At 46.0% G+C, this 25,376-nt stretch overlaps 3 protein-coding genes across 9 annotated transcripts in view; 2 read left to right on the forward strand and 1 right to left on the reverse strand.

Moving 5' to 3' along the window:
* The window catches only part of mis18a (MIS18 kinetochore protein A), a 20,747-nt gene extending 9,538 nt beyond the window's left edge, over positions 1-11,209 (forward strand). Inside the window, exons 6-8 of one of the 3 annotated variants that reach the window (XR_004790074.2) lie at positions 2,568-2,609; positions 4,740-4,828; positions 11,067-11,209. The gene's annotated coding sequence lies outside the window, so the exon portion shown is untranslated. Of the gene's footprint in view, positions 1-2,567; positions 2,665-4,739; positions 4,851-11,066 lie in introns of those variants that run through there. The other 2 variants (XR_004790073.2, XM_035624640.2) reach the window with 2 other exon arrangements.
* hunk (hormonally up-regulated Neu-associated kinase) lies at positions 1,510-14,490 on the reverse strand. 4 transcript variants are annotated; one of them, XM_035624634.2, is made up of 12 exons: positions 14,352-14,490; positions 13,033-13,132; positions 12,657-12,874; positions 11,552-12,445; positions 8,386-8,678; positions 7,590-7,645; positions 7,035-7,170; positions 6,785-6,912; positions 5,381-5,507; positions 5,100-5,268; positions 4,760-4,922; positions 1,510-3,953 (listed from the first exon to the last, which is right to left on the reverse strand). In XM_035624634.2, the coding sequence occupies exons 4-12, from the start codon at positions 11,780-11,782 to the stop codon at positions 3,205-3,207; spliced, it is 2,052 nt and encodes a 683-aa protein (XP_035480527.1). In that variant the 5' UTR covers positions 11,783-12,445; positions 12,657-12,874; positions 13,033-13,132; positions 14,352-14,490; the 3' UTR covers positions 1,510-3,204. The 4 variants fall into 4 exon arrangements, with proteins under 4 accessions (XP_035480527.1, XP_047183521.1, XP_035480528.1 ...); XM_047327565.1 differs by having other exon boundaries at positions 12,657-13,132; XM_035624635.2 differs by having other exon boundaries at positions 12,657-13,128; positions 14,352-14,482.
* On the forward strand, positions 14,435-25,264 carry scaf4a (SR-related CTD-associated factor 4a). 2 transcript variants are annotated; one of them, XM_035624630.2, is made up of 19 exons: positions 14,435-14,608; positions 16,479-16,562; positions 16,676-16,720; positions 16,826-16,987; positions 17,116-17,248; positions 17,567-17,712; positions 17,814-17,993; positions 18,144-18,229; positions 18,361-18,445; positions 18,716-18,889; positions 18,988-19,061; positions 19,143-19,333; positions 19,522-19,622; positions 19,934-20,047; positions 20,158-20,314; positions 20,461-20,582; positions 20,747-20,900; positions 21,329-21,484; positions 21,713-25,264. In XM_035624630.2, the coding sequence occupies exons 1-19, from the start codon at positions 14,579-14,581 to the stop codon at positions 22,993-22,995; spliced, it is 3,477 nt and encodes a 1,158-aa protein (XP_035480523.2). In that variant the 5' UTR covers positions 14,435-14,578; the 3' UTR covers positions 22,996-25,264. The 2 variants fall into 2 exon arrangements, with proteins under 2 accessions (XP_035480523.2, XP_035480524.2); XM_035624631.2 differs by having other exon boundaries at positions 17,567-17,703.
* The last annotated feature ends 112 nt before the right edge of the window (positions 25,265-25,376 follow it).

Raw genomic sequence — 25,376 nt, forward strand, 5'->3', positions numbered from 1 at the left:
TCTACCCTCTGGACAATTCTGAGGAACCTGAAGCAACTGTGGCTTTGTATTTTTCTCGACCATATAATTTTCCATTCGTCTAATTCACAGAATTGAAATGTCCAAAGTATCGTTATGATGACATGAATCACCTCTTCGCCTGCCTCCCCGCTGCGACGGTGGGGCGAATGCTTGTCGATCACAGATTCGTCATTGTGACAGATTAACTTTGAATTAATCAAATGTGTGTTTTAATCTTTTATCTCATCAGTATGGATTTCTTCAGATATTACATTAACAACCTGCCTCTGAATTCAGTCTCCTCCATGAGAGGATTTTCTTAGTCCTCCAAGAATCTTCGGATGTTTCTTTTTTGGCATGAAAAATGTTTCTATAAAATGTGCCAACTTGTGTAAATATTCATCACAACTTTACACAGCCAGAGGTGATGTCTCAAAAAAACAAATGCTAATTTTGTCCAAAACTTAAATAGAACATTAATAGGAAATCTTCCTTTTTATTTTGCTTGATAAATTTCTCATAAATATAGTTAAATATTAAAAAAATTTGCTGTTGATTAATTTTCTGCTTCATGGCAGTCTTGTTAGAAAGTTACGGGCGTTCAGTATTACAAACCATCACCTGACTGATCTTTTTTTTTATTATTATTTTGTGCACACATTACAGGTGTCACCAGAGCAGCACTGAACACCTGGGTACAGGTATTACCTGTTCACGCGCTTATACTGTCAACTCGCATCCTTTCCGCTCCGCGTTCTGCGTTAGCCATAATAATATTCCTTGCTGCAACCTGTTTGTCTCACCACCAGACCGCCCGGGGATTTTGCCTAAACTTGTCTATGATAAACAAACGGCTCCGTCTCTAATGCATGTTAGAGCCACTCTTCCACCTCGGCTTTTATCAGCTTAGCCGCGCCGGTTTTAATCGGACAGTCCTGTTTGTGTTGTCCTGTGTATGTGTGTGTTTGTCTCAGAGCTCCGTCTTTGTCTCGTCAGGGCAGTGTCACCCAAAGAGGTTTATGATGGGGACTAGGGGGGGGGGGGGGGACAGCTGAAGAGATTAGTGTCTACAGTGTGTGTTCATATGAGTAGAGGGAGGGGATGTGTGTGTGTGTGTGTGTCGGTACTACGGATCCTTCAGCTGTTTGGGTGCAAGTGTGTGTTATTCACAGGTGTCCCGTGGGAAATGTATATGGTGTGTGAGACAAGTGGCACATTGAGGTTGTAAAGCAACACAGACCATTATAATAGCAGAGATCGTCCCGGAGCAGGGAACTTTAGGAACAAAGTATTCGCCTCAGGAAACTGCAGCTCGCACATACATTTGGATCCGGTGGATTATTGCGGAATTACTTACTCCATTACTTACTCCATTATGATAATTGAAGTATTAGTGAGTATTAATTCTATATTGGGAAAAGTTGTATATATATATGTGTTTGTGCAGACTACAGTACATGTGCAAAAAAAAAGCCAGACGCAGACAGTACCAGACAGACACATAATGGATTCAGTATTAATATTTAAAATACTTTATACAGCATAGAAATCTCTTGACACTCCAAAACAAAAAAACATCCAATACAAAATCTTATAAAAGCCCCCCCCCCCACCCGAGTCTGTATCAATCTCAGTGTCAACCGGGGGGGGGAAAAAAGGGTACAAAGACGTAATTTCAAATGTTGACAATACGGATCCGACTCGTGAAACATTGCATGCAACTTTTTCGTTTTGGACAGGAAGAGATTTTCTACAGCATCTTAACAGTGAGAAGCCGTGTGTGTGCGCCTGTGGAAGCTTCTTTCGTACAGTCACAGCTTTTAAATTTTTTTTTTAGAGCAACTAAGTTGCGTTAGTGACAGGAGCACAGGAGCCGTACTGTGATTTACAAGCACAATTTTCACATAACTCTCAGAGAGCTCTTGGCAAATACTCGTCATTGCAGTTAAACATTTAAGACTATTGCACGAACTACAGTATTAAGACAAAAGGAAGTACAAAAACTCCTTTCCATGGATAGTACATCCGAGTGTTCTTCCCACCTTCTCACGCGCCTCAGCCTTTCGGCGAGGCCGATCAGTTTCATAAGGCCTTTGATGCTCTATTTGTTTTTGATTTTTTATTTGATTTTTTTTCCAAAACTGACTATAAATACACACATCCTGCTGCGGGAGAGCGTCATAGCTAAGACGTTTACAGTTTGAGGTTCCCTCTGGGTCCAAGAAGTGATGCAACACTTCTCGTGAATTCTCATCTGTGTTGAGGGACAGTTTACGAGAGTGATATTAAAAAAAAGTGACAGCGTTACTCTCCTTCCTGCTGCCAACGACCACTATCAGGGTGTCCAGACTCTTAATGGCACCGACACTCAAGACGCTGCAACACGGCGGCAGAGTCCACACACGCATGTCACAATCGACTGCTGTTGCACATTGATGTATGAATAATGCAGCGAGGTAAAAGGATGGTCGACGCCGTTGTTAGCACAGGTTTTGGTTTTCAAGAATAGTGCAGTGAGCTTTTCTTTTTTTTTACTTTTTCTTCTTTCTTTTTTTTTTTTTTTACAGCCAGTCAGCACTGAGGATATGGTGCCAGCCGGCTGGAAGTCGGTGGGTATCATCACGAGTTTTTCACACAGACAAAACATTTATACATGTAGTCAGGGTAAGGGTAAGCGTTGGGGACTGTTAGCTGGTGTGAATCAGCCTGCGGCTCAGTTAGTAACCAGTTACAACAACAGCAATATTACATGAGAGAGTATGTGTCGACTCAGTGTATAATACAGAGTTTTGTGTGTGTGTGTGTGTGTGTGTGTGTGCGCGCGCACGTTTGTACAACTTGCTGGCAAGGCCCCGCGTTACACGATGTCCACTCCGTATCTGGGACACCGTCCAGGTTTAGTCGTCGCCCTTGGATCAGTTTTAAATCTCATCTTCTCAGTTGTCACCGCCTCGTATTACATAACGGGAGCGGTAACGAGCGACCGCGTGTATTATACGCTCTCACTCGATCTCCTTTTCTTTTTCAAATTTGAAGGGATCAAAAAGTCTGTCATTAAAAAAAGTGGCTCAGTAATAACAAAAGGGACAGTTCACAGTTCAAAAGGCCACTCTGGAAGACCTCTCCAACTTCAACAAAAGTGTTGAGAAGGGGCCTCGAGGTCAGTCTGTCTTTGCTTTCGTTTTCTGTTCGTGTTGCGTCCCCTCAGCAGAGGGTCTTGAGTGCGCCCGAGGCACAGAGGAGCGTCTGCATTGGATAGGGAGGTGGGGACACCACTTCCTCGACGACCTGCTCTGGCCGGAAGGAGAACGGCTGCAGCTGGACCTTCTTCTTTAGGATCTGTCCTATTCCCATGGAGGGGAACTTGCTGCGGTGCGTTGGGCTCTCGGGATCACTGCTGCCGCTGTTGGAAGGTGGACTGAATGCCGACGTGGGGTTTAGGGGACTGAAGGCAGACTTCGGAGGGCTGAATGCCGAACTACCTGGGGGGCTCCCTACGGTGCTGGGAGGGCTGCCACTGGTGTCGGAAGAACCGCACCAGTCGGATGAGATGCTCTTCTTGGGCTGCGGGTTGACAATGAGGACCGGAGGACTGGGGATCGTGGCCTTTTTCAGGTAAGAGGAGTCTGGTTGGAAGGCAGACACGTGGCGGGGTGGGGACAGGGTGCCGTTGGTCAGCTTGTACCAGGGTGACGTGGGGGTGTCTTCAATTTGCTCGGCTTTGGAGAGGGAGCCGAAGGAATGCATGCCGATCGGTGACGGTGCTGGTGGAGCCGGAATGTTGTGCTCTGGGCTGGTGTTGACTTGGGGCAGGGTGGCCAGTCGCCTCCGCTGCTGGGGCGTGTTGTGGAAGAGCGGCTGGATCTCAAGATATTCCATAGAGGAGGAGGCGACGGTGCCGGGTGGTGCCAGAGGTGAATTACGATGGCCACCAGTTATGGCTCGCAAAAGACCTGAGGAGGTAAAAGAGAAGCGTTTTAGCATTTTGGAAAATACTGTACGTCGATTGACATTAAAAAAAAACATCTGCAATAGTAGTTTTAGGTGGAGAACTGCAGCTTCCCCGATTACTTTTGTTCCCCTACATGTCTAGATTCCACATTACGTGTCAGTGACGACATGACCATTAAACTTCTGGCAGCATGTTCCAATCAGGTGTAAAGGTACTGAAGTGGTCTGTCGTGATTAACAACTGTGCCTGTCTTGACGTGCCAGATCAGGAACGGCCTATGGGCTTTCCTGATAACATTTATAGTCTTATAAGTGGATGATCAGGAAAGGAGCCGAGACCTCAGCTTTGGCACCATGTGCTTGCCTTGTCACACTATCACTGCGGTCACCTATCACTCCCCTAGGCCTTAGTTTGAAAGAACTAATCAATAGATTTTTTCATCTAGCTGCTGCATTGCCAGTTTAATTCCAGATTCTGTACAACACTTTCTCAGTCACAAGCTAAATTAACTTTTTTCTTTTTTTTTAAATAAACGTGGTCTCGTATTTGCCCTAAGGTTGACAACTCGTCCAAGATGTGTTGAGTGGGTAGTTGGATGGATGGATGGATGGATGGATGGAGGGATGGATGGATGGATGGATGGATGACTGGGTAACTACATATGTCGTAGATGTAACATGCACGCTCAGTCAACCTACCCTGCATTGATAAAGGTAGATAAAATACATAATGGGGTAAGTTTTTTTAATGTTTTTTTAACAATTGTACTGTTATTTTACATTTTCAGAGCATCGTGTGAAACCTCACCTGTCCGGTGTTTCTTCTCCTTACTGGGCCCCTTGCTAACAGCCAGGTAGACGGGCGTCTGTTTCGGAGGTATGGTGAGCTTGTCGACGTGCTTCCTCCACTGGGTCTGGAAGTATTCGCTCTTCTGCTTCTCTCCTTTCTTTTTCTCCTGGAACTGCATCTCCTGAGCAGACACGGCAAATAACACATTTTACGACCGGCCCCCGACAGCATTTACCAAACCCGTTCGTCTGAGGCCTGACATTATCGAAATCACGGCGCCCTCGTTAAACCGAATTCAGGTGTCATTATGAGAAAAAAATGCTCGGAAATTCTTGAGAACACTTTTATGGCCCCTCACCCTGTACTCTTTAGAGAGTCTCTTCATTTTCTTGTTGAGGAGGAAGTAGACGGCCAAAGTGTGGCAAGCGCGGTTGGTGAGGACGGCGCTCAGGACCTCGCTGTGCTTGTAGGTCATTTTCTCCGTCATGTGCAGCAGCACCGTGTGGTTGATTTCCTCAATGTGGATCCTTAACACAGAGGAAGAAAGCGAGTGATTAGTGCTGCTCTGAAGTGAATCCTCAGGACACGCTGCTTTTGAAAAAACAAAACTCAGCGCGTGTCAAATGTGCGGGAGTCTACCTGTTGAGGTACGGTGCCCCTGTGTTCTTGTTGGCCAGCTGTAGCCAGGAGTCGGCCATCACCTGATGGATGTTGGGACGCTTGTTGGGATCTGGCTCAAGAAGCTTCTTCAGAAGACAGATGGCAGCTGAGGCAGGGAGAGGGAGAATAAATATGCATACGCTGCCACTGGAACGCCACTCTGTGTTCTTCTATCATACATTTTACTTCAGAAATGAGACGGCTCCTTTTGCGTGACAACTATGGAACTGAACCGAAGAGGCTGCCTCATAAAAAACGAAAAGGCACACTCGCAACTTTTTTCGATTGAGTGGTTAAACAACGTTGAGGCGGTAATCCCACTAACCCTGGCCTCACCCTTCTCATCCGCTCTCATTTCATTGTTGCGTAACACAGATGAGGACATACCTCTGTCATTCGCATGATTTACAGGTACTTACATACAGTACGATACGTTAAGCTCTCCCTCACTTTGCCTTAGGCATCGCGCCCTCGTGACATCTACGCATGTGCGTAAATGTGGTGAAGTGTCTCTACTTCCAGAGAAGTGAACACACCTGTCGCTCAATACCACTGTCAACAAATATTCTGCACATGCTGACAGACTTCTTTTTAATTCCTAACAGGAAATATACTTTCTGTTATAAGGCTTCCAGGGTAGTTCTCGAGAAACGTTTATGGCCTCTTTGTACGTGGGCACATTTACAGATGATTCCAAAGAGCAGTCTGGAATTAAGGCGTATGAATCACCAGGGTACATATGACTGCTTTAGTTTGACAATGCTGGCGATTCTTTCTTTTCTTTAGTTGGAAGAACTGCTTCGACGTTCAACCGCCACAGACCTTGTTCATTCGGACAACAAGCTCAACAATGGCTACCAAGGCAGCGGGGGGGGGGGGGGGGGGGGGGGGCATTTTCATGAGCGACTCTCAGGGAGTGTGTTGTTTATCTCTACACCCACAAAGGAGTCGACTGACAGTCCTGACTGTCTTTTCAGCTCTGCAGAGCAGCGGCTTTGTAAATGTCAACATTCTTTCACTCTCTCACTCGCAGTCATTACCAACGAAGTCATTACAAACTTGGCACATCACGTTCAGACTTCCCTCTCCTGTCAGTTACAGCGCCAATTGTAATCTGCATCAATGCAAGTGCAGCATCTGGATTCATGGACTCATAGTTTGTTCAACCACAAGGAAGGAACGAGGAAGATCTTGTTACTTGCGCACGCACGCACACACACACACACACACACACACACACACACACACACACACACACACACACACACACACACACACACACACACACACACACACACACACACACACACACACACACACACACACACACACACACACACACACACACACACACACACACACACAAAGCGTTTCATTGGTTACCTGTGGAGAGCGAAGGAGGTAGTGGGTTCATTTCCTTGTCCACCATTTTCTGGTGCAGGGCTCGGAGACTGAAGGGCTCCACGGTGAACGGGAGCGTCCCGGTCAACATCGCATACATGTTCACACCACTGGCAGACCAAAATATAGGAGAAACAGGTCAGGGTGGACTCGAAATATATGAACACATGCTGATATTTGACAACTAAATAATAATTTTTAAAAAAAAATAGAAAGAAGAGAGTGCACTCACATGGACCAGACGTCCACTTTCGGCCCGTACTTCTTCCTGGAGAGCAGCTCGGGGGCGGCATATGCCGGACTTCCACACTGGGTGCTGAACGGGTCCGAGTATCCCAAGATGCCCGCGCAGTTACTGAGGCCAAAGTCTGTGGGACAGCGGAGGTGGGGGGTGAGTGAGGTTTCTGGGTTTTATTACCCCGGGTCTTTTCAGCTCACTCGTTAAACGAGCCGCTTCATCGCGGCGTTTTACACACACACACACACACACACACACACACGGAAGCAGATTAGCCCTCTGGTGAGAGCTTGTGAGGGGTTTTAACAGAATATTTTTAATTGCTCTTAGCTGGCCTCTCCACATGTGGGGGCACTGTGACACTCCAACTGAGAAAATCTTTTCATTTTTGCTGTTAAGTTTAAAGGCCTGTTTTTAATCATTAACTTCTTAAATATGATGAAAATGTATTTGGGAATTGAACGTTTGAAATGTGTGCACTGAACAAAGAAAAAGACAAAGATTTGAGGCGGGATGGATACAGTAAAGGTCAGAGCTTCTGATTTTTACCTATGAGCTTTATGTTGTCCTGTTCGTCCAGCAGGAGGTTTTCTATCTTCAAATCTCTGCAAGACAAAAGGAAAGAGGGAGATGTTAATGCCAGCACAGTGTCTGTGTTTACATTAGTCAACTTATCTAAAGCCGCCAGCGTCAACACAATGCACAAGCAGGAGAGGTCTATGGGAATCCCCCCCCCAAGACACACACACATACATAACCCCTCCCAATGTGGGTCACACTGGCCGATTTTCAGGGTTTATTGTTGCGCCTCCAGATCCCTCCTCAGTCTTAGAAATCCTGTTACACAGTAATCTACATGGACCATCTCGCCACGATAGAAATGTAGTTCCCAGGCTCGGGGCGACAAAGAGTTGAATATTCCTGGGGAGAGCTTTTTGAAATTTGAGATGCAGTTTACTTGTCGTTTTCCCGCAATAAAAAATTAAATGAAATCAAATTGGGCTCTGGCAGTTGTTTTTTTTTTTTTTTTTAAAGATATTTTTAAACCAGCTCTCTGGCACACCACCTGACTGCAGTCGCTGAGCACACAGAGCTGTTTGTTTCTGGATTAACAGTAATGTACACAATAAGGACTTAACCCACACTTTGAGAAAGAGGATCATGTCTGACTCGGAGATCTTAATGTCAGCTTTAACCCATAAACAGCACAAAGCTCTCTGAGCTTCGGATGAAAAAATTTAAATTCTACCTGTGACTCTAGGGAAAGATGTTTTTGGTTTTTTTTCTCTCTCTGCACATATAAGCCTTATTTTATTTAACTTATTATTATTTAATTCTTTTTTACCTGTGCACCACACCCGCCCTGTGCAGGTGCTCAACGGCCAGCACCAACTGCCGGATGTACTTCTGCGTCTCCCTCTCGTCCAGGCGCTTCTTGTCGTAGATGCGGTTCATGAGGTTGCCGCCGGGACACAGCTCCATCACCAGGTAGTAGCTGTTCTCCGTCTCCAGGATGTCCAGCAGCTGCGTGATGTTGGGGTGGCGGATCATCTGCTGGATGTGGCCCTCCCGCCGCAGGTTCTTGGTCACGTACGAGTCCTTCTTGGCCTTCCGCTTGTCTATCACCTTGACTGCCACCTGGAGAGGGTGAGACAGGACGGGGGAAAGAGGGTGAGGTGGACATTTGCTTTAGACAAAGCACTGACTCTGCGGCTGAAGTTTGACTCTTTGCTATATGATATAGTGAATAACACCCGTGGACAATTGAGCCCTACTGCTGCGTCTTAAGGGAGATTTTCGGCGGGGTTGCAGTGTAACAGGTGATGGGTTTCTCAGTCTCCATTGCAGGGGATATATAACTCGACACTGACCTCTCCCTCGCAGCTGCTCCCAATGTGGGGCGACCGAGGCGCTACAGGGCCTTGAGGCGGCAGGGGGGGAGGTGTGTGGTGTGTGTGTGTGAGAGTGTGTGGGAGAGGGGTTACTGAACCATCATAAACTAGGGAGGAAAAGCAAATGTTACCCTATCTGTTAAGAAGGCGCCGAGGCCAAATGGACAGTTTATATTCCCCCATTTGCCACAGAGTTTAGTCGCAGCTTAACACACGGGAGAAGCGGGCGCCAAATGTGGAACCGTGAAAACCGAGGCAGGATCCTGAATCAGGATCCGAGGGCTGATTCAACAGACTGAGGCGAACAGAAGTTCCGAGCAGACATGTTTTTTGTCTTTAATCACTCATCCCGTCCTTGTCTCATCGGAGGAAGAACACCCACACACAAGCTTCTCGTAAAAAGCCACAGAGCGTGTCCTCTGTCTTGAATGACAAACACTTTGCGGTGTCGTCCGTGGCTAATTACATTCAATGACACACTCTCTCCACTCTTTTTCATCCTTTGCCCGTGTCCCAGTCTAGACTGGGAGTTCAAGAGCGTGGCTACTATAAACAGCAAATCATCTCAAGGAGAGCCCACCGACATGGAAAGGCATGGCCGCTGAAACTAATCACCATATCCATTAATGAAATGGTGAGGGCCGCATGTGTGTGTGTGTGTGTCTTCTCTTTCTTCTGTCCTTCAGCTTGCCTTTCTCTTTTACTTTCATCTTTGATAATTGATTCACCTCTGAAAACCTTTTTTTTTTTTTACAGCTACTAATTAAACCTGGCAGTATATGCGTGTGTGTGTACACGTGCTTGTGTGTGTGTGTGTGTGGGGGGGGGGGGGGGGGGTTCACCGAGCCGTCCTAATACAGTAATAGATGGCCCATGTTTACGCCAAGCAGTGTGGATAAGAGAAGGGGTGTAGGGTATGTATGTGGGGGGTGGGGCACTGTATTTACAGTAGGCTGGTCTATATGACAAGGGGGGCAATAGAGGGGGGAGGGGTGCAAACCCAGCCAGGGGGCTTCTGGGGGATTCAGTTGTTTATCAGGCGCCCCTCAGACAGAAAAAAAAAGGGGGGGGGGGGGGGGGCATGGAGGGGAAAGTGGGTTACAGACATCAAAAACACATGCGTATGACCTCGCCAACCCTCTGACCATGACAGCACCCTCGCTCACCTCTCCTCGCTTTCATGCCCCCCCCCCCACACACACACACATACAGTTGTTCTCCTCCCTGTGTCCACACTGACTTTCTAGTGATGCTACATCACTTGGAGTCCTCCTCCTGTATCTTCTTCCCTTCCCCTACCCTTGAATAAACTCTCTGCCCCCCCCCCCCCCATCCCATCACCCGCTGGTGTTCCAGTGAATGAGAGAGAGAGAGAGAGAGAGAGACACAGAGAGACAGAGAGGTGGGCTGTGAGATTGCCAGTGTTTGCATCATCCTCAACAAAGACAGTGAGGGAAGGAGGGATGAGGAGAGGAGCACTCTCTCTCTTTCTCTCCCCTCACAGCAACAGAGTGGAAGGAGGAGGAGGGGGGGGGGGTGCTCAATATGAGCTCATTTTAATATGTTTAATGTGAATTTCAATGACACATATGTACATATTATATTTGTACATATTCTACTCCGTACATATTCAAATGAACATGGTGAGGTGGTGGGGGGGGGGGGTCCACAAGTAGACACAGGAAGGGGTAAAACCAAAAAAAAGGAGGGGGCACTTGTTTTTCCAATATGCAAATCTCCTTGGCTGTTGCCTCAAATTTGCCCGAGGAGACAAAGGCAACCAGTGGCCAGTGGTTGTTGCCCGTATCAAAAGCCCCTGCGCTGGCGGAATCCTAATGAGGCTGAATGAAGCCCCATTTATCAACGACATGATTTCATATGCAAGCAGCAGCGCTGCTCTCTCATAGGCCGAGCCGATTCCCCCCGTTGCGTCCCTGTCACTGGCCTGCGCGCGCCCACAGTGGTGAGATCACCATCTCCATCACCAGCAGCAGACAAAGCAGAGGTTCGGGGCAGAGCACATGTGCCGGATCAACATGGCACAGAAACACAGGCTGATCATTCTCTCTCTCTCTCTCTCTCTCTCTCTCTCTCTCTCTCTCTCTCTCTCTCTCTCTCTCTCTCTCAATCACAGGAATGTAAATATTGTCACCGGAGCCTTGGCAGGAAAACAAGCCCCTGCAGAGCACGAGTCCTGTACAACAGCTGCTGGTTCCTCCACGAGCTCATTCACTAACTAAGAAGGTTTCCCGATCTGCAAACGGGTCTGATCACTTTCTCCGAGGAAGTTATAAGAGCCGATTTAAACCCAGGGGGACCTGGGCTGACATGTTGTGGAAACCATACTGCGCATACGGATCAAAGAGTTGAAATGCAGCACAGGGAGGGAAACAAAAAATGCATTGCCAAGCAGACATGATGACAGCTGACAGTCCATGTGGGACGAAATCCAAAACCATATCTGAGCCATTCCATGCATGCCATGCCACCCTAGTAATACCTATTAAAAACCTATGTTTTTGTTTTTTTAAGTTTTTCCATTTGAAATGTACAACTGTAGCTGTATTAATTCTTATGCCATGTGATGATAATAATATTAATACCAAGAGGTGTTATTACCTTCTCCCCGGTCATCGCGTGCAGACCCTCTCTGACTTTGGCGAACGAGCCCTCTCCCAGCTTCCTCCCGATCAGGTAGTTCCCGACGCGCTTGGTGTGGTAGAAGTTCTTGAGTTTGTCCGCCGCGGGGCTGCCCAGCGAGGCCGGCAGGGCGCCCTCGTGCCCGGCGGTCTGGCCCTCGTACATCCCGTGGCTGTTGTCCACGACCATGTCGCTGTCCGCCACAGGCATCACCGCTGCGCACTGCCCGAGTGCCTCCTCTATATAAAAAGATATATCGACTCTCACCCCACCTGAGAGGCAGGTATTAAACTCTTAACGTGCACGGCGCAGTTAAATCCGGGGCTGTGTGTGTGCGTCTCGCCCCTAATAACAAATTAAGGGAGCCGGGGCGGTGCGCCACCTGTTCATCCGAAGGATCCAAGTGTGCGCACTCAGCAGTTTCCGACGCACGTCTTGATTATCTGTGCACCAGTTGAGGATGAAATGGCGCGCACGCGCACACACACACACGCTAAATGTAAAACAAATGCCAGCCTCAATCGTGGGAAGTTAATGCCTGACGCAACCTGTCTTGATATTTAAGAAAAAAAAAAGAGTCTTCGGCACGGTGCGTCCCTTCTCCATGCGCGAGCGGCGCGTCCCGTCTGTGTGCGGGCAGAGGCAGCGTGTTCCTCAGTTTGAAGTGACTTTCCCGGTCGTCTGGGTGGGCGTTTCTTCACAGACACACACACACACACACACACACACACACACGGTGGTGGTGGTAGCCGGGCTAGTTTTCAATCCAATCGGCGCAGGCTGGGGAGGAGCACATGTGAGAACAAGAGCGACAACTCCGCCCGACGCACATGGTGCGTTCGGACTGTCCACGGCCCAGAACAAAGAGTACACCTGTAGTCCGCAACACGGAGACAGAAACAGCATCACTGCACACGTTTTGGTTTTGATTCTGATTTTATTTTGAGGGGAGGGGAGGGGGGGCATCTGCATTTTTAATATATCATTTGTGCGTAATGAATCCAAATAGGACACCCACGGATCCCTTCATTAGACTGGCCCACGATGTGAATGTTGTGAAATGTCGTGTGTGAGAATGTGTCACCTTCAGATGAAGACGCGCCATCTGCCCACAGCAATTTTCCATTAGTTGCCCTATTGATTGACTGCTGCCCAACTCGGGTTTCTGCCCGGCGAAATGTTGAAGTTGCACTCCGGTACAGCACACCAGCCACAAACAAATGGAGCACTCGCCCCCCAGCTCGTGGAGGTGTTCACTGGCCTCATTAACGTGGTGCTCATCACTCAGAGGAGGACGTGCACCTGCAGGGAGGGGCAACAGTTTGAGACAACAACAAAAAATGACCCATCCCCTGTGTTTGTCTTCACCAGACCTTATACTGACATTTAATAAAGGATTTTGCTGCAAATCTTCTGCACTAGCTGAATAGTCTGTACTATCAAGATTGAAATGTATGTACAGGTGTGCATGGTGTGTTCACTCCATGTGCGGGTTCCTGGAGGGAGGGAGGGAGAATACATCCACAGATACTGTCAGACTTGCCTGCTGATCCTTGCTTTCTAGACACACACAAAAAAAACAAAAAACATACATCCAGACATGGAAACAAAAGTGTAAGTATACCACCACCTATTGGATTTATTTTATACTACAATACACAAACTGAATTAGAACCAGTAACTCTGTATGGCTGATAGGTGTAGTAGAGTCAGTCCCACAAGCCTGCAGCCTTGGTGAGCTTTCACTGAATGCCATTTTCCTTTGTCCCAACAGCACATGGGTTTCTTTAGTGTAAGTAGTCCTTGGATTAACCCGTAGTTTAACAGTAGCCTGTATGATAAAGAGTATCCATAAAAGGGGGGACTGTGCAATACAACAAACAAATGATGTCGTGATTTGAAGATAGTGATTCCCAATTTAAAGTTATTTTCAGAAGTGTGTATTGGAAATATGGCACATATCCATTTAATGCTTTCAATTTGAGAAGCTTTACGGCACTATCAAAGTGATTATTCCACTAATAAATACCTTGTGACTTGGAATACTTTGAGGGCAGATGTATTCTCTTAATCCCCAGAAATATCAGGTGATGGTGAAAACAAGAGTGTAATTGTCACTTTTGATTGTGCACTTTAAAAAAAGAATTATATACAGTATATCAACCTTCAAATAGCTTTTAATGGCTTAAATGTTACTATTTTAATAGCACATCGCTGGTAGCAAATTGCACATACTTGCACTAATATTATGCACATTCTTCATATTTCTATTCCTTATATACTTATATAGTTTTGCAGTTTTTATATTTGTATTTCTTACGTTGTTTATATTTGTATGGAATGTTGTGTGCTTGATACTTTGCTGCTGTAACAGTGGGTTTTTGGGGGGATCAATACAGTGCATCAATCAATCTATACAGCAGAAAGGCAAGATTTTATGTGTAATCCTCTGCATCTCATAAGCATTTGGAGTTGACTGGGGCAGGTGCACAGTGAATGGGAGGACCATGGATCAATGGCCTACAGTTATTTTTTGTCCTGGGATCACTGGTGGAGTTAAACTGCGGCCCTGTCCACATGATGGACATATTGGTCAACATTATTTTGGCCTAATATTTCATGTGCATGATGTCACAATGATCACAGATCCTGTGTCATGCTTCAACTTCATGCATCGCACTTTGTATGCTGCCTAAAAATGCTTATGCACGTGCTTCATGGTGTCTTTTTCTCTACTTTGAACGTGTTTCATGTCAAAACAAAACAAAGGCGTACATACCACGTTCTATCCTTGCAGCACTCCGCCACCTAGCGGACACAATCCAGAACTGCACAATTAAATCCCATCATGCTTTGCCGTGACCGCCGACCTGTGATCCGCCGATGCTAGGCTAGCCGTCTTTAGCTACCGGGAGCGGACATGTTGTACGGACCCTTCCTCGGGTAAACGTCGCCGTGAGCGGGGGAATCGGGAGCTGAGGGGAAGGCCCAGGGCGGCGGGCAACCATGGAGGCCGTCAACGCCTTCAACCAGGAGGTAAGCGGCCCTCAGGGGCTCGCCGAGACGCGGGAACTCGCCGTGGCTGGCGGGCGGGCGGCGGCGGTGGTCATGGTACTGTGTTGTTTCACCGGAGCTAGCCGAGCAGCACCGACCCGTGGCCGTTGGGCCTAGCTCGGCGAGCTAGCCGGACATGGCCCGTGTCCCCCGGGTGGCTAACCCGAGTGTGCGCGTGTACCGCACGCCGAGTACACGCCGATGTTTCCCTGCCAATTAGGACGCTAGCACAACCGCGGCTAGTCGTCGTTAGCCCGTGCGCTCATTTAAACGTTGGCTAGTGGGAGTGTTAGTTGCTAGCAGCGGTGTTGGTAACAATGCTACTGTTCGAGGCTACCTCGACAAACGTGCACAGCGTGTGTTTGTGAAGTGGGTGTAAAGGCCCGAGGACGGGTGGTGATAAGTGTTAAAAGTTCAGTCCCTTGGTGTGTTTTTTTCTTCTGTTTCCTCTCGTTTCGGCCCATGGCCTCTATTTTGTTCCATGCCTCGAACGTAGCGACACGACCCCGCGGCACTGACGAGGTGCAGGGAGGGTGGTCGGTGTCGACAAACCTGTGACCACCACACCACATCGATCTGTCCTGCTTCCGCCGAAACTCTGTGATTGCACCAAAACATTAAAAGCAGTTTCTTGTGAAAGTGTCTTGTAGTTTCAATGGCAGTTTCAGACCGGCACAGAAACAACAACAACAACAAATGTGTTGTTTATTTGTGCAAATCACTGTTATTTGTATGATGCACGTTCAATTTGTCAATGTGTGTTGTAACCCAACATATTGTCGATACTTATAAAACGTGTGTTACAGTGATCTCAGACTTAGGCCGGTGTGACGATAACTACTTTTTTGTTGAACGATATATATTGTCCCAGGAATTATCGCGATAAACAATATTATCGTCCTTTTTAAGACCCTTTTTATTTTAATACTGAATCATGTGAGCTTGCAAGTATGAGCCTAAGTCCTGCATGATTTGTGTTGCTGCTGGGAGGAATGTACTGCGTTTAGGTCCAGACAAAACAAGTAATTTGGAGACATGGTGCCTTTACAAAAAGCACTAATAAATGCATGTTTTCTGACATTTTATAGACCGATCAAGTCATTGATTAATCATATGTTCGGGATATAACAGATGAGAGGATAGACGCATTGAAACTTGCTGGACTGTTGTTGACATTCATTCTTATGTCAACAAACACGCATGTAGACACAGTGGCTATAACTGAGGTCAACAAGAAATTATTGAGTTCATATTTATGTACCGTACGATCAAGTCAATAACTTAATTATCTTGCAGAAGTAAACCACATAAAATTGACCCCTGTCAACTGTGTACAGTTTATTTCCTCGTTTCACTCTACAGTATCTCGGCCGCAGCAACGACGTGCTGACCTGTTGGATCTTCATCTCGAAAACTTCCTACGTATTTCATTACATCTCCTCCATAATACATTTAGATGCAAGTGTGGAGTGTGAGTGAGCGTGAGCGTGTATCGGAGAAATAACAAGTGGTAAATAATTCACTGCACACAACTAGAACTTCCAGCTGCAGTCTTCCATCACAACATAATAATGACCGAATACAACAGTCGCACAAGATCGGTCTGCACAATCAATCGCAGTGTCTGCTTTAAGATCATCGACTGGCGACCAGTGAAAGATTTGTCCACTAGACAAATCACGTCACACTGGCGTGTTCGTTGCTTAGAATTTATGTTATTGAGTTTAATTGCACCACTTGTCGCCACTTGTCTCTTCAGTGTGTCATTTGACATGGGAAGACACGCCACTCCTCTAACACTGCACCCTCCGTCTTCTTCATCTCACTCATCTATCATCTTCTCTGTCTCTAGCTATTCTCACTGATGGACTCCAAGCCCCCGATCTCTCGGGCGAAGATGATATCCATCACCAAATCGGCCATCAAAGCCATGAAAGTAAGAATGGAACTGTAGTCTCTTTTTTTTCTTTTCTTAAAAAAGTGTATTCATCATGTTTTGGAGCCCATGTCTTGATTTATAACGCGCTTACTTGCACCTCTCATTTTCAGCTCTATAAACACGTGGTCCAGATTGTGGAAAAGTTCATCAAGAAGGTGAGACACACAAACTGGTCCAAAACGTAATCGTCACTCGAGTCTCTCCTCGACACCTCTCGTAATACAGAATCTTTTTTTTTCTCCTCCTTCTGCTCTCACCAGTGCAAGCCTGAGTACAAGGTAGCGGGTCTGTACGTGGTGGATTCCATTGTTAGGCAGTCCAGACACCAGTTTGGAGTGGACAAGGACGTGTTTGGCCCAAGATTCACCAAAAACATTACAGGAACCTTTGAGAACCTCTGCCTTTGCCCTGTAGAGGACAGGGTGAGAACAGCAAGACCGGGTTTAAGTTTCAGTGTGGTGGAATATGAGTGTAGAAATTGTAGACTGCTCTGTTCTTGTTGTTCCCTCCCCTTAACTCGTGTCCTTCGCTCCTCATTTTCCTTTTGTAGAGTAAGATTGTGCGGGTGCTGAACCTGTGGCAGAAGAATGGGGTGTTCAAGATCGAGGTGATTCAGCCCCTCTTGGACATGGCAGCTGGGTCGAGCAGTGCTGCTGCACCCTTCACAAGCTCAGATGAGCCAGGTAATTTCTGCAATCGTGTGCATTGGCCAGTAGTGTTTATTGTATGGCCATGAAATTGAATTTAAAGACAAACGTGAATTTATAGATGTAACTTAGTTCACTTCCGTTATCTTCACCGGCACGTAATACTTCCGAATTGCTATGAGTTGTTGCATAGATAAAATTATGTATGTTTGCTTTGTGGAGAATATTTTTTAAATATGCTTTAACAAAAAAAACAAAAACAAAATCTATTTTGTTTAAAACAATGTTGTTTCAATATGCTGAAATATTGGTGTGCTGCTCACATACATGCTCAAGCCTTTTCTCCCCAATCAGGTTCTTCTCCACCTCCAGCCAAAGAGCCAGTTACTGTAGTAACGGCAAACTCCACCATGCCATCTACTGCTCAGCTGCAAACCTCGGAGGCCTTTGCTGCAGTGGCACAGCTCTTCCAGACGTCACAGGGTCAGCAGGTGAGTTCAGTGAGTTCTGCAGTCTACCTCAGAGTTGCTTGTATCATTTTTTCTTGGACCTCTCCTTGACTTCCGCTAACGAATAACTTTTCTTTCATTGGCGATTACAGCTTCAACAGATTCTCCAGAACTTTCAGCAGCAGCCGGCGAAGCCCGACACCAACACTCTGCCTACTCTCCATACGAGCCAAACGCAGGCCCAGAACGTCCCCACTAGCCTGGGCATGGGCACTCCCCTGCCTCCCCTGCCCACCCAGCTCACCCAGCAGCAGAAAACAACCTTTGACAAGGTGGCAGTGTGTTTTTTTCTTCTTCTTTTCTTTAGAAAAAAAGCCCTCAACAGATGCATGGTTTTTGAAGCTGTACAAGCTCTTCCATGTTGAAAACTGTCCTTTGTGTATTCTGTTCATTCATAACCCGTCTCTCTGTCACTCTCTTAGAAATTGCTGGACCGCTTTGACTATGACGATGAACCAGAAGTCGGAGAGGAATCAAGGAAGGACGACCTTGCATCACAGGCCTCCTTGTAAGCCCTATATTTATATAATAAACAATAATGTGTGTGTGATGCCTACAAGTGGGAAGCTTTGATTCATAAGATAACGTAAGGAATGAAATTAAAGCTGTGAGGCTAATGGTGAATTTTCATTATCACAGTGGCCAGCAGCCTCCAGTCTTCCCGCAGCACATGGAGCACTTAAAACCGTCAATGATTAACATGGCGCATGATCTCTCACAACAGGTAAAGAGAACATCAATTTTAATCGTTAGAACATTTCTCTCAATTCTAGTCGTCTTATTCTGTTTGATACATTTTTTTTTGTTTTTTTTACGAATTGGTGTAATATTCAATCAAATTTAAGTTTCCTATTGCAACAAACATTGTGGCCTACATTGCATGTTCTTCATTTGTGAAAGACGACACCTAACATGACCATAAAGATGGATAAATTCATTGTATATTTCATAAACCCAGCTGTATGTGCACAATATTTACAATATTGTTTCTCAGGCTCTCCCTCCTAATGGCCAGCTCCAGGCCTATGGTTTACCTCCAGGACAAAGCTTCCCAGTTATGATGCCGCATATGGGGCATGCTCTGCCAGGGCAGCCCCTCCCTGGTTCTACGGGGCCTCCAGGTTTCCCCGTAGTATTTCCTCACCACAACGCAGCCCAGCAACAACAGGTACTATTTAAATGTTTTTGTTGTAGTCAGAAGACCCAGTGGTGTAGTTCTAATAGTTTGCAGCAAATTATAACCATGCACTTTTTATACCATATCAGGATATGTCAGTGGATACGGACCGTCCATCTATGAGGGACGGCAGACATGTTCAAAGGTCAAACTCAGGCTCCAGGTAAGCATCTAAAACAGGATGTGACCTCTCAAACTAGGTTTTCCTTAGCCACGAGCTGCATTGCCTTTTTTGTTCCTGCAGGTCTCCAAAGCGGAGGAGGTCACGGTCAAATTCCCGCACACGACGGTCCAGGCACAGGCGATCCCGCTCGCGCTCCAGAGACCGGCGTCACCATTCTCCGCACTCCCGGTCGCTGGAGCGCAGGGAGAGGGAGAAGGAGAGAGAGCGACGACAGAAAGGCCTCCCGCCACCCAAGAGTGAGACGCTAAGCAGTGAGTCACAATCTGTTCGTTGTCATATTTATTTGAGCGGGTAGACATGGACCAGAAAATGGTCAGTTAGGTCTGTGCAGTGTGGTTTTAGTTATGTAATAAGATTTTTGTTTTTCGATGATATCATAGGGTCTTTCCAAATAATTTTCCTCCCTTGTTCATGTTTTCTTTTCATTTCTCCACTTCAGTTTGCAGTACAACTCTGTGGGTGGGCCAGCTGGACAAGAGAACACAACAGCAAGATGTCGCCTGTTTACTGGAAGAGTTCGGGCCGATAGAATCTATCAATGTAAGCAGACGTGTATAGATCACAACAGAATTGCCCAAAAATTGAGACCCCACTGTATATGAAAGATGAAAAATGCCCTTTTTTGTGTCTTCTGGTCACCTAATAGTACATTTGTCATTGTATATTTAGTTTTTCAGGATCAGGTGTTTTTTTATTTGATACTTAAGTTTATGATAGTAAAATATTTGTTCCCAATGTTGAGCTGATTTAAGAAAGTACTAGTAAGTAGTGTAATAATGAACCGCAATCGCAGTTTTTTGTGTTTTTTGCTCACCTGTCTGTCTGTCTGTCTGTCCTCATCTGTTGTTAAGATGATCCCTCCACGTGGCTGTGCCTATATTGTCATGATACACAGGCAAGACGCTTTCAGGGCTCTACAGAAGCTCGGCAGAGGTTCTTATAAAGTTAACCAGAAAGCCATCAAGGTGAGTGAGCTACATGGTTTGATCCTTGACAATGCAACGCAACTGTACAAAAAGTCAGCTACTCAAAAGAGAAAACAGACATTTCTAATTGAATTTTCCTTTCTCGCCAGATTGCTTGGGCTTTGAACAAGGGCATAAAGGCTGAGTTTAAACAGTACTGGGACGTGGAGCTGGGTGTAACCTACATACCGTGGTCTAAAATCAGAGAGGACCAATTGGAAGAGCTAAAAGAAGGAGGGGTACTGGATGTAGACACCTTATCACCAGGTAAAACCTCTGACGGGCACAGGCGCATTAGGAAATCATAGAAACAAAGCCGTACAATAAAAGCCCACAAAGCTCCTGTGGGAAAGATTATGGTCTTGTGACCAGTTTGCTTTTTAACAAACCTGAATTTCCTGTCTTTGTTTCAGCGTGGAGTGGAGCAAGGATATCTCTCGACCAATCGGAAGAACTCACCCACAACGGGCGTTCAGAGCAGCAGCAGCTCGAGGACACGCAGACATTACCTGTCACAGCTGCTCCTCCTGCACAGGTAGATAACGGCTACAAGCTGCTGCCAGTATTTTAAACTTGATCTATCACCGCTTTAAAAGAAAAGTTGGTATTGTACTGTATTGCATAACTTAACCTCTACGTGTCTCCAGAGTGGGGCCCTGGGAAAAAGAATCTCCAGTAAATCCCTGTAAATGTTTCCAGGTCCCTCCAATGCAGCAGCCCATGGTCGGCGTGGGGCCTCTGCAGCCTCCTGTCTTCCCCGGTCCCATGGGCATGCCCCCGCCATCATTCCCCCCAGGTGTCCCCCCTCCACCTTTCATCAGACCCGGCTTCAACCCCATGCAAATGCCTCCAGGTACAGTATCCCCTCCTATAACTGCCATCAGACCACAGCTCTGTGGCTTTTACCACCGCCAATTATAATCGGTATACCTATAGTTCAGTTAGTTTGGTCCAAATAGAACCTGAAGTGATTTGGAAAGATGGGTAACTAATTCATCAAACAGTTATGGTGACTGCCATCCTGCAACACCAGCTATTCATGGATCTACAAAGACATGAGACACTTTTATCGCTCCTTGTGTGTTTGGGGTATTCATGATCTCTAGTGTCAGAAAGCGCACAAGACCCCAAAAAAAGTCAAGAATAATGATGAAAAGGACAACAGGACGAATCTAAGGCACCTTGTAACCTAATATGCCGCCCAAATGAACAGAATCAAAACATGCAAATGCGCCAGAGTTTGTTTGAAGCCTAACTTTCATTGCACCCCTCTTCTCTCAGGTTTCCCTCCCCCAGGTTCCATGTCTCTTGGTCCCCCACCTCCTTCCAAAGGTGGAGTTGAGGACAAAAACCTTGACCCAGCAGGTCTGGGCAACAGGAAGCAGGACGACGTCCCAGAGGGTCCCAACATCTTCAACAACCAGATGGGACCTATGGGTGAGTCTGCCTTTCTCTCCGGACTTTTCACCAGATTGAGTGATTTGTTTTTTTCTCATTCTGCCTGATCTATTGTAAAAAAGACTCTAATTGCTTAAAAAAACTATAAGGAATCAATGGTTAAATGTTCGTATGCTCGTTAATAAATACAGTATAGTCAGTACTGTAGTCACTCAGTGGGTTTATGAGATGAAATTAAAGCTGTATTTGTTTTTGTTTCCCCATCAGGTAACCAAGTAGGTGTACCACCAGGCGCTCTTTCAGGTATTCCTCTGGGTGGACCTCCAGGTGGTCCCCCGGGAAACATCCAACCGCCCCCTGGTGGCCTGCTTGGTGCACGGCCTGGTATAATCCCACTCCAGCGTCCTCCTGGTCCCCCACTACCACACTTGCAGCGTTTCCCTCCACCCCATGTGGCAAGACCTCCTCACCCCAACATGCCCCCTATGCCCCCACAGATGATTCCCAGGGGGCCACACCCTCAGATGATGCACCACGAGCCCCATCCACCTAAAGGAGGCTTTGGGATGCTGCCTCCCCACAATATGCGGGCTCCTTTCCCCTCACATGGTCATGGCCCTCCTCCCCAAGGTCCCCCTCAAGGTCCCCCTCAAGTTCCCCCTCTTGGTCCCCCTCTAGGTCCCCCTCAAGGTCCTCCTCAAGGTCCTTCTCAAGGTCCTCCTCAAGGTCCTCCTCCTACTTTTATCAGACCAGGGGCTCCTCATGGCCAGGAAGGCCCAGAGGAAATGGATGGCAGAGCATTCAGGGGAGACAGGCCTGGATTCCGGGACCGAGAGCCAGATAGGGACAGAGACTGGGATCGGGACAGAGACAGAGACAGAGAGCGAGACAGAGGCTTCGGAGGTGGAAGGCGTCCATTTGGTGAAGGGGGTAGGGGAGGAGGTGTTGACAGAATGGAGGGGAGGGAGAGGCTTGGAGGCTGGCAGGAAGATGGAGGCAATCACCGGGGAGGAGGCTGGGACAGAGATCGGGACCGAGATCGGGACCGTGATCGGGACAGAGACCGACGGGACTGGAAAGAGAGGCGAAGCAGTCTAGATAAGGACCGGGAACGAGGGAGGGGTGATGATGGGGAGAAGGATCAGGGGAGGGGGGAAAGGGGAGAAAGAGGAAGGGGAGAGGGAGCGAGTCGAGAAAGAGGGAGAGGAGCCGAAGGAAAAGAAGGGGACAGGCCAAGGCGGTCAGAGCGGCGAGAGAGGACGACGCGGTGGGACAGGGACGATCGATTGGCTGAACTGGAAAACATGGACAGACTTCGGACCTCTAACAGCACAGAGCAACCTTCTGTGACCCCTGAGGCTGCCACGGAAACCAGTAAAGAACCCAGCGTTGAAGCTCCTCAACAAAAGGCAGAGTCAGAACTCGTAGCTTCGGCCCCGGAGGTAGCTGCTGCTGCAAGAGAGCCGGCGCCCGCTGAGCCTCTACCTTCAGCTCAAAGTGAACCCACAGAAACAAAAGAGGAAGCAGCAGCAGCATCATCATCATCATAGACTGGCTCAGACTCTTCCTTTAGCCAGAGCCTGCTGTGAACCACTGAAAGATAACCAAGGTGTTTTTTTCACTCAACTCCTGTCAGATGAATTATAACTACTCACAGTTTGTCAGTTGGTAATTTGGACATTTTCTGGGCAAGTAATGTACTTCTTGAAGAAAGACCACCTCCCACACGTTATCAAACAGATGAAATTGGTGTTTGTAGAATTTCTGGCTTAGGGTCAAGTTTTTCCTTTGCATCAGAAAGTCTCAAAACACACAAGCATATGAAAATCCCTTTGGGGAAAAATGGCTGCAGAAATACATTGGCTGTCACCACCTACATGTTTCTCCTTCTGGTAAGTTGTAAGAAAGAATATGGAGTCGGCTCGGTCCATCCGAGTTTAACGTGAGCGTAGCTTTTTATGTTTTTACTCCCAACAGGAAACAAATGAGTTCTATCACACAAATGTACTTTTTACTTCGCAGCCTCGTCTATGTGTAAGCGGGCACTCCTCCTCAACATGGTTAATATCACTATTCATTTTTAAATGTTTTTCTTTTTTTTTTCAATTTGCCAAAATGTAAAATGTCAAACACTGAATATCTTAAGCAATCCTATTATAAAAGAAGCACCATTTATTTTTTCTTTTCATCTTGTTTTTCTAGTCAGCCATTAAGGCAACAACTTTTAAAGGATTGTGGTGGCCTTACAATTTCCATCAAGTTATTTGATTGGATGGAAAAGGGCATATGTAAAAGAAGATAAAAAACTTTCTACCAAACACTATCCTGTAAATTAGGAATCCTGGACACATGCAAAGTTACTGGCCAATACCCAAATCCTATTTCAATTCATTGTTCTAATTGTGTTGGGTCTCAGTACTAATGTACTTAAAAAAATTCAAACACAGATCATATTAGACGCTGAGTTTATTCTCACCAGATCTCTAAATTTAACTTGGCAATTAAACCCAATTCATGCTGAAAAAATTTTGGGATTTAAGGATGCTTCACGCGGGCACGCACGCAAGTTCTCATGAAAACCTATTCAATCATATTGTTTGTTGGCAGAAACATTGGACACATGCAAAGCACAGTCGAGGTTGAAAGCCTTTAAAACGTACGTTTTCACAGTTATATTTCTTTTGCTTAACCGACGTTGCGACTGATCGGCCGAGAGGAATTTCAACATTATCGTACACAAAAAATAAGAATGAAATGAAAAGTGGAAGTCCAGGTGCACTGGGGCAAATCTCCCTTGGAATATTTATGGAGCAAACAAATTAGATGGTGTTGGAAACTTGGACAGAGAGAGAGAAATTGCTGTACAAAAATAAATTGAACTACATCCATTTTTTTCTACCCAGACAGAAGTTTAAAAACAGCTTTTCATCTTGGTTTCTGTTAAATGTTTAGATAGTAATTTTTTTCCATAACTAACATCTACAACCTAAAAAGTAGGAAAATTCTGAAATGTGTACACTTTTTTCTGATATCTAAATTTAATACACAGGCCTAAAGGTAATCCAACCCCTGTCAAGTATTTTACTCCATCAACAATGTGCAAAGATTCAGGTGCTTGTTTTGGCTTTTTGAGCATTTTGTAAGTGACCAGACAGACTTGATAACCGTTTTGTTTATGAGGGTCATTTCCTGTGTTGAAGGAAGGAAGGGGGGCAATATCTTTGATCAGATAAAAGAGATGAATTGTATTTTCGAATCCTCCTCTTGTTGTTTCATGTGTTTCAAGACGAGCTCGGATATAAATTAATTTTGTCCATACGAAAATGCAAAAAAAACGAAACCCTGTTGCTGAATTACTTTTTTTTGGGCTTTGATAAACACAGCCTTCAAACTTAGTGTCTGTGTCACTGAAGACATATTGTATCAGATATTGAAAATATTGGCAACACCTGACGCCCAGATTCTGCAATCTCCAATGTTTTTTTGAATTTCAAAACACAGACGCCAAGGGCCAAACTAAAGTGATGAACTGAAGAGTGTTGCTCGTGACACACTGCTGTAAATATGCTTGTAACACTGACGCTTCTAAGGCGTCATGGCAACTGTTGTTTATAATGTGTGATTCGGTTATTGGAGAGAAATGGAGTTGACTTTGAAGGAATAACAGAGGCCCTTTGCTTTAATGTTTTTAACGCCTCATGGTTTGAAAGTTGACCGATGTTTCTATGATTTGTTAAGAAAAAACAAAAGACATGGACATAAAATCATCAATATTTCAATCATAGGAAATTGTTTTTAATAAACTATTTTTTTACCAAATCATTTGGCTTGTTGCAATTATATTCTGACAAAATCTTGAACACATTTGATGTTATGGTCTGTTTAAATGCTGCAAGCCTGATATTTGATAAGAGATATGAGACATGATTAC

The sequence above is a fragment of the Scophthalmus maximus genome, chromosome 2 (assembly GCF_022379125.1).
Source record: "Scophthalmus maximus strain ysfricsl-2021 chromosome 2, ASM2237912v1, whole genome shotgun sequence".
NCBI lineage: Eukaryota > Metazoa > Chordata > Actinopteri > Pleuronectiformes > Scophthalmidae > Scophthalmus > Scophthalmus maximus.